Source organism: Muntiacus reevesi, chromosome 10 (genome assembly GCF_963930625.1).
Source record: "Muntiacus reevesi chromosome 10, mMunRee1.1, whole genome shotgun sequence".
NCBI classification, from domain to species: domain Eukaryota; kingdom Metazoa; phylum Chordata; class Mammalia; order Artiodactyla; family Cervidae; genus Muntiacus; species Muntiacus reevesi.
This window is the reverse complement of record NC_089258.1, coordinates 45,609,440-45,627,082: the sequence shown is the minus strand read 5'-3', so window position 1 is coordinate 45,627,082 and position 17,643 is coordinate 45,609,440. Positions and strand designations below refer to the sequence as shown.

The window sequence follows — 17,643 nt, the reverse complement described above, 5'->3', positions numbered from 1 at the left end:
CAAATGAGATTCATAAATACACATTAGTAGAATAGATTTCACGGGTTTGATTTTTTTTACATTTGTAATTAAATCAAAAGGGAAAACCCAAGAGAATACAGATATTCTTGCAAACACTGAAGCCTTCAGTACTCCATGTTCAGCTAGTGAATTTCATTTAATCTTTTCTCGAGCAGGGCCGTTCCCACATCTCCTGTATGCCGGGGACCGTGCGGCGTTGGAACTACCCATCTCCCCTCTGCATTGGTACGGACACTCCTTCCGTCCTTGTGTTGCTGCGAACATTCTCAATAATGCAATGGTGATCTTCCTGAGCTCCTTTTGGGCTTCAAAGATGAACTTTTAAATTCCTTTCAAACATCTGTTAGATAATAGCTTAATAATGCCGTAGAGGTGTAACTGAGATTGGACATCTTCTCCCCCTGGATGTGGGTGCTCTGCTTTTCCAGCATCCCTGGACCAGCCGACAGGGATTAGATGCCAGCTAGCTCCAGGCACTAACCACACATCCCATGCATGTCAGAAGCCAGTGGATTAATGCATGAGAAGGAATCAACATAGCTGGTCTGAGAGTCTGAGAAGGGTCCTGTTTATGCCTCAGGAAAACCACATCTCCAGAAACAAAATTCAGAAGTGCCAATAAGTGGTGTGAAGTTGGAGGGACACTATTTTATATCAAAAAGTATTTGCTATAAAGGCAGCTGCTCTTGTGGATGGGCTCATCAGGATAGGGACTCAGGCACAGAACATCCATCTCTAGCTTTTAAATGAAGAACTTTCCCTTAGACTTGGAGATTCATATATTTTAAACTTTGAAATGAAATCAACTCACAGTGGATTTTCAATCAAATGATGTGCCCTTGCTGGCACTCTGTATTATGTGAGGAGATTTTTTTTCAAATAGCTTACCTATATTAGCCAAATGAAATTGATTCTGTTTTTATTCTGCATGTTTCATATGTTCTTGGTGTTTTGTCACTAAGTCAGGTCCGACTCTTCGAAGCCCCATGGATGTAGCCTAGCAGGCTCCTCTGTCCATGGGATTTCCCAGGAGAGAATACTGTGGGTTGCTGTGCTGTCCTCCTGTGTTTGCATTGGCAGTGGGTTCTTTCCCACCAGCACCACCTGGGAAGCCCAGTGCCTGCCCGACACTATTTTGAGCATCGTGACAAGTCCCAGGATGGCCAGGTTGTGGGTCAGGGCTGGCACTGACATGGCATTCCATGTACCATGGGGTCCCTCAGCCAGGGCGTGGCCTGTACCCTGGAACAAAAATCCCGTGTGTTGTCACCAGAAGATCAGGAATCTGCATAAAATAAGACACATAACCCAGTGAAAACCCATGGTCCCTTGCTCGTTTATCAAGATAAACACTTTGTCCTTTAGCAATAGCAGTTTGCCAGTAACTCTTTGAATACACTATTTAACAATAAGAAAGGGTCTGGCAAGGAGGGAGTTTCTCCAGCAGGAGGCCGGACGTCAGGCCGCCAACTGCTGGTGGACAGTGAGCCTGGGGAGGGGACTCAAACTTGAGGGTGGAGCTGAAGGAACATGATGGTGTCACTAGATGAATATAAAGTAAGAGCGGCCCATTGATGGGCTTTTAAAATATCACAAAGGAAAAAGGGATTGATGCATGGCTTTCGGAGCTGTGTTTGCACGCCGGTCCAGTGGTTCTTGGGTTTTGAGATGAACAAAGGCACAGTCATATGATGTGGTAACGAAGCACTTAAGGAATTAGATTGTCACTGTGAGCCTGCAGGATTCGCACTCATATCAGGCCCCTCCTCTTTCCTGGGATGATCATCATGGTCCTGATGTAAAGACATGGGTCTTGATGATCAGTTCCATCATTCAGGCACTGGGTTGGCTGTTCCTACAAGACAGTCTCAGTCCTCAGTGAAGATATACACAGATGTTTTCATATTTTATAATTTCCAATCTCTTTTCTCTTCTTGGTAAAAAAACATGCTCAAAATCAAAATGGCACAAATGTCACTTATATTTCACAGTGGTTTTGGTATTTCCATCATTGATGTGGTTTGTGCTTGGACCTGCATGTTTAACCTCAGTGCAGGTTGTAAGAGTCCTGGGGGCACTGAGGGAACATCACTGCCAAATCCATGAAGGATCGCTGCTCAGACCCACCAGTATCTGCAACAGCACCCACAGACTTGTGGGTAAAAGCAGACCAGAGCCTTTATTCTCAAACAAGTGGTGTCTCCCGCAAAGAGTTAACCTGAGAAGTTATTCCCCAGATAGCAACAAAGTTAATGTTTAAAACATTGCTGGAATTTTTCACTCACCCACAAACATACATTCAAAGTTTTTTAAAAACTTAACATTTTTAACTTGCACACTGTTGACACCCAGACTAGGGTTCCCTAGCTTGAACAATTACCATATTCATTAAACTTTTTATAAGATGTTCAAATTTTTCCTCATATCAAATTTACCCAAAACAGATAAAGTCTTTCTACCTCTGTCATTAAAAAAAAAAACATCTTGAGGGTCTCTGAGATCAGCCTCCTGAAATTATCTTGCCTAGTAAGAGCATTGTTAGAATGTGAGTAAAGCCTTTTCCTGTGGCTTCCTTGAAAGAAACAGCATCATTTGCATGTTTGATTTGAAATACAAGAAATCACCATTTTAATAGGTCAGAAATGGGCAAGTTCAAGTATTAGAACTTCATCTGCTTCAACCTATATTATTTGGCATGTGTGTTATAAAGTCAGTCATGTTTCTTTACTATCAAACCTCAGCGTTAACAGTGTAAAACTTGCGTAACCAAGGTAAGTCCAGGGATGAGAACTTACAGTCACACCCATCTTCACAGTGTGAGATTTGTTGCAGAGAAAGTGGTCTCAGTTAGCTGCATTCCAAAGCTGGGAAGAATTCTGAAGGTAACATCCTGGTTAAAACTTGGATTCTAGGGGGCTTCCCTGGCAGTCCAGTGGTTCGGAACCCACCTGCCAATACAGGGAACACAGGTTTGATCCCTGCTCCAGGAAGATCCCACCTGCTGCAGGGCAGCTAAGCCCGTGTGCCACAGCTACTGAACCCACACTCTGAGCTGCAGCCACTGAAGCCTGCACACCCTCTGGCCCGTGCTTTGCAGCAAGAGAAGCCGCCACAATGAGAAGCCCACGCACTGCAACGAAGAGTAGCCCCCGCCCCTCGCTACAGCTCGAGAAGGCCCACATGCCGCAACTGAGACTCAGTGCAGCCAAAAATTAAATCAATAAAATAAATCTTAAAGCTAACAAAGAAACTTGGATTCTAGAACCAGATGGAGCTGAAATAAAATTTCGCTTGTGCTATTTGCCAGGGGTGTACCCTTAGACAAATTCCTTAATCTCCTCATACCTGGTTTCCTTGTCTGTAAAGTGGGATGATAATAATACCCACCCTTTAGGGTTGGGATGAAAATCAAGCAGTGAACTGTGTTTATCTCAGCCTACAGGTGAGCACATGACTAACGATCAGTAAGTAGTAACCAGTACAACCACTCAGAACCTGGAAGACAATAGGATCCTGACCAAAATGTGTAAGCTTGACCAAGCTGTTCTGAGAGCCTCTGTGGACCAGGAGGAGATAAACTATGAAGACCTGTCTTTATTCTTAATCCACGGATGCTCAGCAGGGAGAACTAGACCCAGAAATAACTAAAGGGCATCCCATTTCTGTATGTGCTGAAGCTAGGGGCAAATGCATTTCTGAAGACTTGCTTCTGGGTAGCACACTCACTTGGGGGTGGGGAGAGTGAATTGTCCTAGAAAGCCATGGCCCCCCCGGGCACTCACTCCACTTGTCATTCTAACAGCGACCTGCGGGGGCACCTTGAGCAGCATGGGGGGAGTGGTCCTGAGCCCCGGGTTCCCCGGCACCTACCCCAACAACCTGGACTGCACCTGGAAGATCTCCCTGCCCATAGGCTATGGTGAGTGATGATGTTTTTTAATTCCTCAAGATCCAACTTTTAATATATTCCTAGGAAAGAATTAGACTAAGTAAAAAGTGAGCCTTATTCTGTTGACCTAACTGTGTCTTTAATTGAATGTGGCTTACAGATTTAAATAAAGTGTTGGCAGAATAACTTTGAGAACAAAGTTATTTGAAAAGTCAGTTTGCACAGACTTTTGGACTCTGTGCAAACTGACTTTTCAAATAACTTTCTGTTCTCAAAGTTATTCTGCCAACGCTTTACTTAAATCTGTAAGCCACATTTTTTTGGATGCATGAGACAAGTGCTCGGGGCTGTTGCACTGGGAAGACCCAGAGGGATCCAGGTGGAGAGGGAGGTGGGAGGGGAGATCGGGATGGGGAATACATGTAAATCCATGGCTGATTCATGTCAATGTATGGCAAAAACCACTACAATATTGTAAAGTAATTAGCCTCCAACTAATAAAAATAAATGGAAAAAAAAAAAGAAATGGAAAATTCTGTTTGGCTGTACACATCTTTTCAAGGCAAACTAAATTGGCAGAATGATGATGTAGTAGTCACATGCAGTGCAAGATGTAGCATCCCTATTTCAATCATCAAGCTCTTTATTCATTATACTACCTTCAATAATCTGTCACTGGAAGTCAATAATGGTAGTGGTTTCTTTCAAATAATTTTTAAAGTGTTTTTCAGCTTATGATTCATTTTAGTATTGTCTTATACATTTTTGTCATTACTCCTTGCATTGATTTAGGTTTATGAAAATTACCTAAATGTTAAAAATCACATTTAGTTATGAACTTCCATGTTACCTACCTTAAATAATTCATAATTTTAATTGTTACATACACTAAAATTCCATTCTGGCCTGCTTCAGAAATGCACAGTCTTTGTGAAATTTTGATTCTCTGTCATGCCTCTCCTCATCTGCCTCATGGTTTCCTTATATTTTAGTTCATTAATTTGGATTTTCCCCACTTGCTGCTTCTGCTGCTGCTGCTGCTGCTAAGTCACTTCAGTCGTGTCCGACTCTGTGCAACCCCATAGACGGCAGGTCGCCCACCAGACTCCGCCATCCCTGGGACTCCCCACCTGCAGTTGTCCTAAGAATACACACTGGATGAGGGTGCCAGATTAGATACTCGGGGAATGTCCCAGGATGTCCATATTATGCACTAAGTGAATGTTAGCTGAATGATGGGTGGACAGAAGCAGAAGTGGAAATTGTTGCCCTGGAAGAAGGTTATATATTTTAATTAAGTTTTCAAAGCTCTTGCTTTAAGAGTCTGTGCCAGGAGGAGAAAAGGGGGGAGGTCCACCTGCTCAGCTGAGGGCAGCTAAGAGGGAGGGCATAAGGGAGCGGCGTGGAAGGAAAAGAGGCCCCCACTGGGGAGAGCATACCTGAGATTCAGCTCCATGACTCCTGAAGTGTCCCCGGAGTGTGGAGGCATAAGGAAGGGCGGACAGTTCACAGCGGTCACAGAGGTGCTCTATTTGTTTCACGTTTTTAAATGTTATTTTTTAAACAATGAACTCTCTGAGCAGGGAGGCTGTAATTCTGCCCCGTGCTATACCAAACAGAGGCCTTTGACTTTAACCAACGTTGGCTCAGCCATCCTCAAAGCCTAGTCTGTTTTCTTACCCTGAGGATCTCAAGATCTGGACAGGGTCGGTTCTGTGTTTGGAGTCAGATGTCAGGGGCTAGATTGGAGTTAGAGTTGACCTGCGAGGTTCCAACAGGGCCTTAGCATCTTGAGGGCCACACACTTACTAGGAAAATAAGGATAGTATAGGCTACTGAACTGAGTGAACCCCAGGAACCTCACTTTCCTCATCTCTAAAAATGAAATGACCACACAGGGTTATGGAGTATTCACTGAAACAGTTCAGGCAAGAAATTTAGTATAGGGCTTGGCGTGTTGTAAATAACAACAGCAAAATACTAGCTGGTTTTTAAATTGTTGTTTCAAATCCTTCCCACTTTCCTTTCAAACCTCATTAGAAACATTTTACTCCTGAATGGTTATGTACATTTCATTAGTTTATTTTCCCAGCCTCACTGTTCCCTCATTGAGAAACCAGTACTCAAGACAATAATTCAGGGAAAAAAGAACAGGGATCTTCTGACCTCATGATCATGATCTATGAGCCTAAGAAAGCATTTATTTCAAGAAAGGTTGAAATTTTAAAAAGAATTATGGAAAATTATGATTAAAGTTACTTGTCTTTAAAATGTTTGATATTGCTCAGCACTAGGCTTAAAAAAGCATGTTGAATAAGCCAAAAGGAACTTTATGCCTGAAGTCCTAAATACATGCAAAATAGTATGACTGTCCCTAACTTTTTAAAATAGATAGTTATGCTTCAGAATAATTTGCTACAGATTACATATAAGTACCACACTAGGTTTCTCTGTCAAGTTGTGTAATCTACAAATATACTCCTAAACATGAAATTTTAAAACAGGAAAGGGGCATGTGTATTCCTGTTTCCTGGATTGTCAGTTTTGATTTGGGTTGCTTAGGTATTAATGGCTATTTTGCTAATAATTATGGTACAGGTATCTCCAATTCCCCCAGCCCTGAAAGACACACTTATCCAGAATATGAGACAGCAGTGCTTTTTCTTGAGAAAAAGCAGATTAGATGTTTTTCATCAGTGGAAGATTTTGTTGCAATATTTTTTATCTTTTCACACAACCAAATATACATGGGACTGCCTGTTAGATGTCCGACACACTTGTTCAGCAGGAGCCAACTCAGTCACATAATTCTTCTGATTAATCCTACTTCTCTCCCACACCCATGGACCATAGCTTAGTTATATATGTAAAATGACCTGTCGCTCTGGTATCACATGAAAGCCCACCTATGTCTCCACTTGCTAATTACTCACCCCCCTGACAACTGCTTTCTGCATCCAGCCTCAGTGAGAGCATGTTACCGAAAGCAGGGTTCCAGCTGCTCCCCACTCTAAAGTCAGTAAAGAGGCCAGGTTGGCGGGAAGGAAGTTTTGCTTGATTTTGATGCCGGCTTTCGATGAGGAGGGCGGACCTCTGTCCAAAGTCTGACTCCCCTCCCGGCCAATGAGGGTCAGTGGACAAGAGCTGTCATAGGCTGGGGGAAGGAGCTACATGTGGAAACAGCACAGCCAGCTCTGACGGTCCTCTTCAAGTTGGTCATCGGTGGTCTGACCAGCATCTTGATTGTTTTAAGCACAGTTTCAGTCTTCAGCTTCAGTGTTGGTTTGTCCCATTTCCTTGAGGCCAGTTCTCAGAACTGTGGCAGCTCATGTCACGACTACAGATTAGTCATCTTGTAGTTAACTTCTCCACCTGCTGGGGAGCTTTCAGTGTCTGTAACACAGCTTGCAGGACACGGTTCAGATTATTATTTATAGCCTATGAGACAGAACTAAAAGTTCTTGACTACGCTTAGTGAGAGCACATTATTATCATTATTATTATTTGGCCTCTTTTGACTGTTTTGTTACTGCATTTTCTCAGTTCTCTGATTAAACTTATTCATTGGCTAAGGTTTTTCCCCAGACAAAAGGCAGGCTGAGGACATGGGAGGTAAAGGACCATAGGGCCCTGCCCTGTTGCAAGCGTGCAGTCACTGGACTCCATCTGAGGGGCAGGCATGGTACATGGTGATCCCTTATGTCGTTGGGCTCTGAGTGTAGATGAGTAGAAATCCTAGTTCTGCCAGTAACTGCTGGTATGAATTTGCAAGTTACGGACATGCTTTGGAACTTTTGTCCCTTATCTTTAAAATGAATACCATAAAATATCATTCTCCTACAGCTGCTCTGAAGCAATGCCTGACATGGAGAAGGCATTACCTGACTGTCCACTGTTCTTCATGACTAGGTCAAATGCTCTGATGTTGTTTGGTTTCCTTTCCTTTCCACAAATTTGGGTTGCTGTTTTGTGTGGCTTTGAGTGTGAGCCCAATCAACACAGAACTTCTGTCTGTTTTTTTGAAAGTTTCTAAAAGCATAGTTAACAGAGATTAAATCAAGTTTGTTTTTTCTGCTTTACCTTTTATATTTGAAACCCTTGCACTTACATCACACACTATGGGGTCAGAATTGGCTATGCCTTTGGGCCGTCTAGAGGCATAGGGAGGATACAAAAGACTTTTAGAATATTCTCTCTGAATTCTGAAACTATTCACTCATTTGCTATATGTTTATTATGCACAGAAGATGTACGGTAGAATACTTACTGTCCACAGGGTCTGTTAACTAAGAGACAAGAGTTTAACTCTGAAGCTATTGGTCAGCTTATGTATTCAAACTTTTGTCAAGTCCAGATTCAAAATCCTTTCTGCAGATGCCTTTTCCTGACACTTAATTTCCAATGTGTAATGACAGTCAGTGTAAATTTCACCCTAGATGGGCATTCAGATTGGTTTTCCTGTTGCAATAACACATTTTTGGTATTCTGTGAGATAATAAGAGGATAACTAGGTTATGCTTATTTTAATCCCTTCATTTTGGCTTCATGATGTCAAACTGGACACAATTCGCTGAAAATTAGATAGCTAAAAATTCCATTCTAAGCCAGATTAGAGCTGGGCTCAGTTCTCTTTCCTGATACATATTAGGTGATTTGATATGTGGCTGGACACTTTATCCTGCTTAATATGCTAATTTTTCATAAAATTATAGTTTTCATAATTCCATTTCCATTTCAAGATTAATCCCAAATCAGTGAAAGGCCACTTTCACTATGTCCTTTACTTTGGAGATATTGGCCATCTTTTAGGGTTTTTGCGCCCCTTGATCTGCTTGCTGTCTCTCATTTCTTTCTCGAGCGGGCTGCTCTGTGAATTTCAAATGTATCTCTGGATGAATTCATCTGACATCTGCCTATGCACATCTGAAATGAGCCTGTTTTAAGCCGTTTCCCTGCCATTTGATTTTATACCCAAAAAGGAAATAAGTATTTTAAGTGTTCTATAATCTGCCCTAGTTTCACATCCTATCTCATAGTTTTTGGATGAAAAATAGAAATTTCAGTAATTCATCATTCGTTTTTGCTTGTTCTTGTGTTGGCTTCTGTGTTCTTCCTCCTGTGAAGAATGTGATGGGTGTTTGTGAAACTCTGTGGACCATAGGGGTTCTGGGCCTTGATACCAAAATATTTTTTGATATCATCAAAAATATTTTTGGCCACCAAAAAAAATTTTTTTTAATCCATTAGTATAGTTTATTAGTTAGTCATAAAAACAAAAACAAAAACCTCTTTATTGTCAGATTTTGGGCCGGGCTATAAAAACAAACTGTTTTTAGTTCAACAGTTGGTAAGGGAATAGATCAGATACGAACAGACCTGTGGCTTACAGACTGGTCAAGTGGCTCAGCTCTCACAGCAGGTCCAGAGAGGGGACGGGTGAGAAGGACGGGCTAGGAGTCATTGGTCTTGCCTTCTCTCCTTCCTGCCTGCCTTTCTCCTTCTTTACTTTCTCCCTCCCCCTCTCTCTCTCTTTCTTTATCTGTCTCTTTCATTCCCTCCCTCTTTCTTTCTTCTTTCCTTGCTTCCAAATTTCTTTCAACTGATTGTATTTACTGGGATTTAGAAAGAAAATGAATTAGCTTATGTAAGTCTCTCCAACAGAGACATGCTTGACATTTTTTTCACATTTACAGAAATGTTTTAAATATAGAGCTTTGTTGCATGTCGGTCATCTGTGATGCCTGGCATTAGGACAGTCAGGCCAGCCCCAGGCCGGCCTGTTCCTTCCCTCCCCACTCATGTGTTGTTGTACATACACTTGGACTGTGTGATACAAACTGAGTTGCTCATTCTAAAAATGACCCAGGTTTTGTTGTCTTATTAAAGACCTTTCACTGAAAGTCTTCCTTCTGCTTTTTACTTTTTGAGTCTCTTCCTGAAATATTCTGCCTTCTACTTCCTTCCAATTTTCTGTATCAAACTAGGGTGAAAATGTTAATACAAAATAATTTTCTCCAAAAATTTGTAATATGTTTAACATCATGAGATGGTTAGCTTTTGTCTAGCATGTTTCCATGCTAAACCAGCAAACATGAGTTCTCTGTCCATCAGAGTTGGTGTCAGTCTAACTCTGCCTTTGCTGTGTTACCTGGGACATCACACCCAGCCTTCCTGTACCTTATTCTGCTCACCTGTGAAATGATGGCAATAACCGTGGTCACCTTGGTAAACTGAACCCCAAGCGTGATAATGGACTTACACTGTGTCCAACCAGAAAGGCCATTATTCACGCTTTTGTTCTTCCTAACAAAGTTTTCTCCATAATTGATAAAATTGTGTTTATTGAATAATTTTAAAATTATTGAGTAGCTTTAGGTTGTTCTTCCCTATTACTCTTTGCATGAGCTTTTCTTCTTCTTCTCTCTTTTTTTTTTTTTTTGACTGAATTCAGCTTTCATTACCTATGTTCCATCAATACTAAGTAGATATGTTGGCTTTATATTTTCTCAGCATTTATACTTAAGTAAGGTAACCCTTGCAAACATGATCTTTTATATAACAATATCTTTAATTTCCTGAAACCTAGGAAATGTGTCAGATATATTAGATGAAAAGTAATATATATATATAATATATATACATATATATATATCTTGATAGATAAAAAGAGCTTTATATATATGGATAGATGGATAAAAAGAGCTTTATGTATATATAAAGAGAAGAATACCACAAAATAAAGCTTTCCTCACATGCTGAGAGAATGATCTACAATAGCTGTTGGTTTTCTTAGTTTAGACTTTATAAACCTAACTCAATTGCCTTGATTTATGCAAAAACTAATGTCTTTGGCATTCTGAATAAACTTGCAAGTGAATTAAGAAGTATTTCAAGCACAATAGTCAAATTTTCAAACATGCCACAATACTATAGCAAATAACTCTTTAAGTTATTTTGATTCTCTTCTACATTATCAACAGTAGCTTATCTGGTACACTGATCAATATTATACCAGCAGCGTGGGTCCTTTGGATAGCCTTGGCCTCTTGTTAAAATAGATTCAGTTGTGAGAGTCAGAGTGGCATTTTTCAGAGTGGGTTTCTTGCAAAAACATCAGTAATTTGCATTGCAGGCACTACACAGTCAAAACAGTTTTCAAACTGAGAAATTTCTTGTGCGATGGTATGAGCATCCACTTAAAAGCCACTTCTAAAGTTTGTTGTGTTTTGTTAGATCTATATTGGCTTCTTCCTTGATAAAGTTGAAAATTGACTAACACTTACAACCTTATGTCTTTGATTGTAAAGATTTTAATAGCAGCTGGACAAGAATCCCTGCCATGTGTGTGGATGTAAGTCGCCATTCTGAGAATTACACCTGCATGCCTCTGTGATGCAGCGCCAGTAATGTCTATATTTCACACACAAAAAAATTGATTTAGGAGCATTCACTACAAGGACAAAGGTCACACAGCTGGTGGGTAGCAGAGGTGAAACCAAACTAAGGCTTGTTGTAATTCACCATGTACATGTTCCTCCACTCTGCCTCCTAGAGAGATATTGTTGGAGGAAACTAATGTGATGTTAATCTCTGTTGATAAGCATTATCAAAAATTTTGATACCAGTATTCACCAGTGTTGCCTATTTTTTTCATAGGTGCACATATTCAATTTCTGAATTTTTCTACCGAAGCTAATCATGATTACCTTGAAATTCAAAACGGCCCTTATCACACCAGCCCGATGATCGGGCAGTTCAGCGGCCCCGACCTGCCCAGCGCCCTGCTGAGCACCACTCACGAGACGCTCATCCACTTCTACAGTGACCACTCGCAGAACCGGCCGGGGTTTAAGCTCACTTACCAAGGTAAGAGTCCTGCCACACCTGGGGGTGCGTCTGAGACTTAAATCGTGTGGAAGCGTGAACATCCGAGCTGGTTAAAGTCTCGCACAACTGGAGAGTCCAGAGTGGAGCACAGCTTTCTGGTGGGAATGGAGTCTCTGCAGGGCTTCACACAGGTCAGGACCCAGTGCCAGGAGCGGGTCAGGCGCTGCTTCCGGGGTCCCTTCTGTCTCCCTCCAGTGGCCACATCACCGCCTGGGATCCTCTTAGCCCCATCGTCACGTCACCTGGTCACCTGTGTCCGTGTCCTCTTGGCCACACACAGGTGTTATCCCTTCAGGACTATGGTAAAAGGAGTCTGTTTGATCTCGGGGGGCCCCCACCTGCAGCAGCTCACAGCAGGATTTCAGTTCCCAGCCCGAGACTGAGGTCAGGCCACAGCAGTGAGAGTGCTGAATCCTGGCCACTAGACCACTCGGGGCAGTGACAAAGCCCTGACTTGTTGGTTTTGTAGAAATAAATGTCCACAAAGAGACAGAAATAGTGAAACATGTAAAGGGTCCTAGGAGGAAAAGGAGTATGTGTGGATAGACACTGGGTGGGCTCAGAGAAGGAGTCACGCCCTCAGGTGGTCTGAATCACCTACCCGGGCCTTTCTTCTGGCTTCCTCTGGCTGATCACCTGCTCTGCCTGGCTCTGAGTCCATGTCTGGAGCATCTCAGGGTCCTCCCCTGTGTGTGGGCATCTCTTAGCCAAGATGGGTTCCAGTGCAGAGGCCTGTGGGTAGGTTGGCATCACCTGCTGTGGGGTGGGGCCCCCTTTCTTTTGACCACTGGGGGGCCTTTTCTGCACCTATGTAGTCAGGAAGGTCTCCTTGACCTCAAGAAGGAGGAACGTGTGGTCTCTCCTTCTCCCTTTTGGGCAGGGCTCAGCTCCCCTCTGTCTCTACTGTGACCGTTGTCTTAAGTGTCCACTGGAGCAAAGTCCAGCAATTGCCCTGTCCCTGCTGCTATTGCATCTGGAAATGGAGAGAGGAGGCTGACTGTAACATCTACGCTGGAGCCCATCTATCTCCTGCCTCATGTCCACAAGGGAAGTGGGTCTGACCCTGTCTCTCATGCATTTAAGTTTTCTGTCAGCTCAAAGTAATGACTTTGTGTACCATTGAAGTTATGCCCGGGGAGAGGAAAGGAGAAAGATAGGGAGGGAATGAACTTTATGTGTTCTTAAACCATCAAAATATGAGATCTCTAATAAAAGTTAGAATCTACCATCATCAAAGCATTTCTGACATGTGAAAAAGTTCAAAGTTTTCATTTCATACACAATAATTTATCTGGCCTTTTCTTCAGTGTTGTTAATTCAAATGAAGTAAAAAAAAAATGTCAAAAATGGAGTCTTTTTTTAACATGGTGAAATCACTTGATTTCTTTAATTTTATAGACTGCCCTGGAAAATATTTAATATTTCATTACTAAAGAGGATGGCATTTTATGTTGAACTTTCAGACCTTGTTACTTCAGCTGTTACTTACAGTATAAATTTACATTTCCAGAATTTGGGTGTCTTAAAATAGGAATCCAGGCAGGGGGAAAAAATGGCAGGGTGATACAATGTAAGGAATGAGACAGGAGACCTTGCCTAGATTTCTCTGCGTCCACCTTTGTCTCTCATTCCTTCTCACCGGAGCCCCCTGTGTCTCAGCAAGGGTGTCAAGTCCCACTGGAAGGCTGGTGTGTGTGGCCACGTACACAGAGAACAGTGGAGAGACACAGTTTCCCAGGCCAGCACAGAGGTCTGCCTACACCCCTGCTCTTCCTCCTTTTGGAGACAAGAGAATGATCCCTTCCTTGCAGGCAACCCCTCCCATGCACTAGGCTCTAAATTGTTTCTTTCTACTCTTTCCAGGGCATTTAAGGTAGGAATTGGGGCTTCCCTCATGGCTTAGGTGGTGAAGAATTTGCTTGAAATGCAGGAAACAGGGCTTTGATCCCTGGCTCGGGAAGATGCCCTGGAGGAGGGCATGGCAATCCACTCCAGTATTATTGCCTGGAAAATTCCATGGACAGAGGAGCCTGGCGGCTATAGTTCATGGGATCCCAAAGAGTCAGATATGACTGAGTGACTAACACTTTCACTTTTCTCCAGGTAGGAATTATCTTCCCTTCATTGCTTTTCCAGGAGCTGTTTCTCTTTCTCCTTTGAGTTTAAATACACTCAAGTTCCTCTCTCTCTCACACACACACTGCTACTTATGTTTAATTTTACTGACCCCTTCAGCTCCCACTTTCTGAGAAGCAGTGTGGAGGAATCATCTCCTCTAGCTCTCCCCGAGTCTCCTCCTCTTCTCACTTCTCCTGCCCACCCACATATACCGGCAACACCCCCATAGTTACAGTCATCCAAGTCCGCAGCTTTTTGTGTCATCTGAGGTTGTCCAGTGGGTGACGGGACCCGCCAGGGACAGCTTATCAAGAGGAGAACTAGTTTATGAGTACACACGTCTCACGGGCACAGACGCCTGGGAGAACCCAGACAAGAGTCACTCACAGGAATGGCTAGAACTCGGGGATTCAGGTACCTTCTGAAGCTAAAACAAGGGAGAAGGGGGTTCAGGATTCTAGGAAGAGAGGCAGCAATGGGAAGAAGACCAGGAAACCTGTGGTTCATGAGGGTCGTTGAGTGAAGTTTGTGTATTGATTTATTTCTCTTTTAAAGCATTTATAAGATTATAGCTGTTTTACAATGTTAGTTTCTCCTGCCCAGCAAAGTGCAACAGCTACAAGCGTACATGAATCCCTCTGCTTTGGACTTCCCTCCATGCAGGTCCCCACAGAGCCCTGAACAGAGTGCCCTGGGCTGTGCAGTAGGTTCTCCTCAGTCATCTGCTTTATACACGACATCAGTACTGTGCTGATTTAACCCCGCTTCTGTTCTCTGAGAAGGGTTTGGGGAGCATCCTCTTGGCACAAGAGCCAGAGACTTCTCTGCACACGTACATTCTATTTGTCAAAATAATTTCCTTCTCAAAAGAAGACCCTGTGCCCCGCTCTTAGAGATTCCCCCTGCATCTGCTGGTCCTCAAAACACCCCCCACACACAGATGTAGTTCTCTCAGAATCTCCCACAAGGACGCCAAGGGCCTGATGGAGTCACGTCATCTCCTGTCGTGCAAGTGAGGGATCTCTATGCACTGACCATGAACAGAAATTTGGAGACAGAGTTACGGAGGAGAAAGATAGAGTGATTTTATTTCCTCATCAGGCAAAAAGGAAACACTGTAGGGTAGCACCTCAATAACTGTGCCCCCCTCCCCTGGGGAGTAGGGGGAGGTTAAACAGTCAGGAGTTGGGGTTGGGGGTAGGTGATAAGGATCAAGGCAGTAATAGCCTTGCATTCTTCTTTCTACTGCAAAGTTTCAAAACTGTCACAACACTGGGCTTGATGGACTCCAAGGGCAGGGTTGCTGATAAGATGAGGGTGTGTGCAGGGTCTCAGGTTGGTCTAATCTCCCTTATGGCAGAAAACGAAGAGGAACTAAAGAGCCTCTTGATGAAAGTGAAAGAGGAAACTGAAAAAGCTGACTTAAAACTCAACATTCAAAAAACTAACATCATGGCATCCAGTCACATCACTTCATGGAAAATAATGGGGAAACAATGGAAGCTGTGACAGACTTTATTTTCTTGGGCTCCAAAATCACTGCAGATGGTGACTGCAGCCTTGAAATGAAAAGAGCTTGCCCCTTGGAAGAAAAGCTGTGATCATCATAGACAGTATATTAAAAGCAGACACGTTACTTTGCCAACCAAGGTCCAGCTAGTCAAAGCTCTGGTTTTTCCAGGAGTCATGTATGGGTGTGAGATTTGGACGATAAAGAAAGCTGAGTGCCGAAGAACTGATGCTTTTGAACTGTGGTGTTGGAGAAGACTCTTGAGAGTTCCCTGGACTGCAAGGAGATCATACCAGTCAGTCCTAAAGGAAATCAGTCCTGAATATTCATTGGAAGGACTGATGCTGAAGCTGAAACTCCAATACTTTAGCCACCTGATGTGAAGAACTGATTCACTGGAAAAGACTCTGATGCTGGGAAGGATTGAAGGCAGGAAGAGAAGGAGATGACAGAGGATGAGATGGTTGGATGACATCACCAACTATATGAACATGAGTTTGTGCAAGCTCTAGGAGCTGGTGATGAACAGGGAAGCCTGGGGTGCTGCAGTCCATGGGGTCGCAAAGTGTCGGACTGAACTGAACTGAACTGAATCTCCATGAACTTCTCTGGTCCCTATAATCTTGCCTCAGGAAGTGGTTTCATGGCTGTTCCTCCTTTGATTAGCAACTGTTTCTGTCTGCCCTTTGGAACTCAGGGACACCATGGAGGCTGAATAAATGGGGGACGAAAGGGCCTCTATGTCTGGGAGCCCCATAGAGCCCCACTCGGTCTCAGTTAGAGGAATGCCGTGGGTGCGATCTGACCTGGGCCTTGCAGTTAACACAGCTTTACTGAGAACTAAACTGCTTCTGTACATGTGACTCTGCTCGAGTCTTTGGGCTGGTGCTAAGTCACTTCAATCATGTCTGATTCTTTGCGACCCTCTGGACTCTAGCCCGCCAGGCTCCTTTGTCCATGGGATTCTCCAGGCAAGAATACTGGAGTGAATTGCCGTGTCCTCCTCCGGGGGATCTTTCCAACCCAGGGATTGAACCCATGTCTCCTATGTCTCCTTCATTGACAGGTGGGTTCTTTACCACTAGTGCCACCTTGGAAACAGAGTCAAAGAGGAACATGTGAAATGTGCCAAACACCCCAGACAGGACACTGAGAAACCAGAGAAGGAAGTGAACTCAAAAAGGTAGCAGTAGAGAAGATGCAAAGTCATGTGCTCTTAGGAAGTGGGGAAAACGCAGGTACTGAACTCAGATTTTGCCCTTCCCACCAGTGTTTGTGGAGGGGAGGAAACACATTTCCCCTACTTTTCTAGATTCTTTTCTGAGATCACCCCCCCCCCACCGCCGTAAAAACGTGAGAGGTGAGCAGGGAAGCACAGGTGTGGTTGTCAAGCAGACTGAGCTTGTTCTTTTCTTCTCCACTGATAAATTTCTAGAGATTTAACCACCTTTCTCTTCCTAGAGCAGAGAAAGGACACCCTTGCTTACCAAGGGAGATTTCCCTCATAGATGTAAATGTCTCCTATAAATGATTAACCACTCCTCTGTTTCCAAAGGTGCCCGCATGTCTTCAGCTCCTTAAGGATAACCAACTCACGATAATCCTCACACCAAAGAGGCATATTTTGGGGCAGCAAATTCTTCTCCCTTTCATTTGTTTACATGTAGGTTCATCTTTCTTTAAATTAAAAAAGATGCCATTGTGAGGATCACAGTGTCAGCAGGGTTCTTCTTTTTATCTTCTTCTGGGCTTCTTCCTTTTATCTTCCATCCATCAAAGCTGGCTGTGATGACTTAAAATCCAGTCTGTGGGCCTCCCCCGGCAGTCCAGGGTTAACAGTCAGCACTTCCACTGCAACGGGCGCAGGGTCCACCCCTGGTCGGGGAACTATGATGCTGCACAGCATAACCAAAAAAAAAAAAAAAAAACTCTTAAAAAATTAAAAATTAAATAAAGCAAAATCCAATTTGTAAATTTACAGATCCAGCTTTCACATGATTAGGTGATCATCAAAAAAATAAAAGAAACAATACTCAAATAAATCTCAAATTGTGCTAGCATCACTGTCATCTTTCTGAATCACAGATCTTAACAAGTTGTAGTGCCGCCCATCTCTGGACCACTCAGGCCTGACCAAGCGAACCAGAGTGAGGTTGCTGGCATCCTAAACCATGGCTGCTGCGTCAGAGCATCGAGGAGAAAGGACAGTTTGGGCCTG

General features: G+C 43.2%; 1 protein-coding gene across 1 annotated transcript in view; it reads left to right on the top strand.

The window, feature by feature from the left end:
- The window catches only part of LOC136176275 (CUB and sushi domain-containing protein 1), a 1,594,796-nt gene that overhangs the window by 1,406,259 nt on the left and 170,894 nt on the right, over nucleotides 1-17,643 (top strand). Inside the window, exons 38-40 of the mRNA XM_065946402.1 lie at nucleotides 177-246; nucleotides 3,824-3,940; nucleotides 11,567-11,776. Coding sequence (XP_065802474.1) covers nucleotides 177-246; nucleotides 3,824-3,940; nucleotides 11,567-11,776 — 397 coding nt within the window. The remainder of the gene's footprint in view (nucleotides 1-176; nucleotides 247-3,823; nucleotides 3,941-11,566; nucleotides 11,777-17,643) is intronic.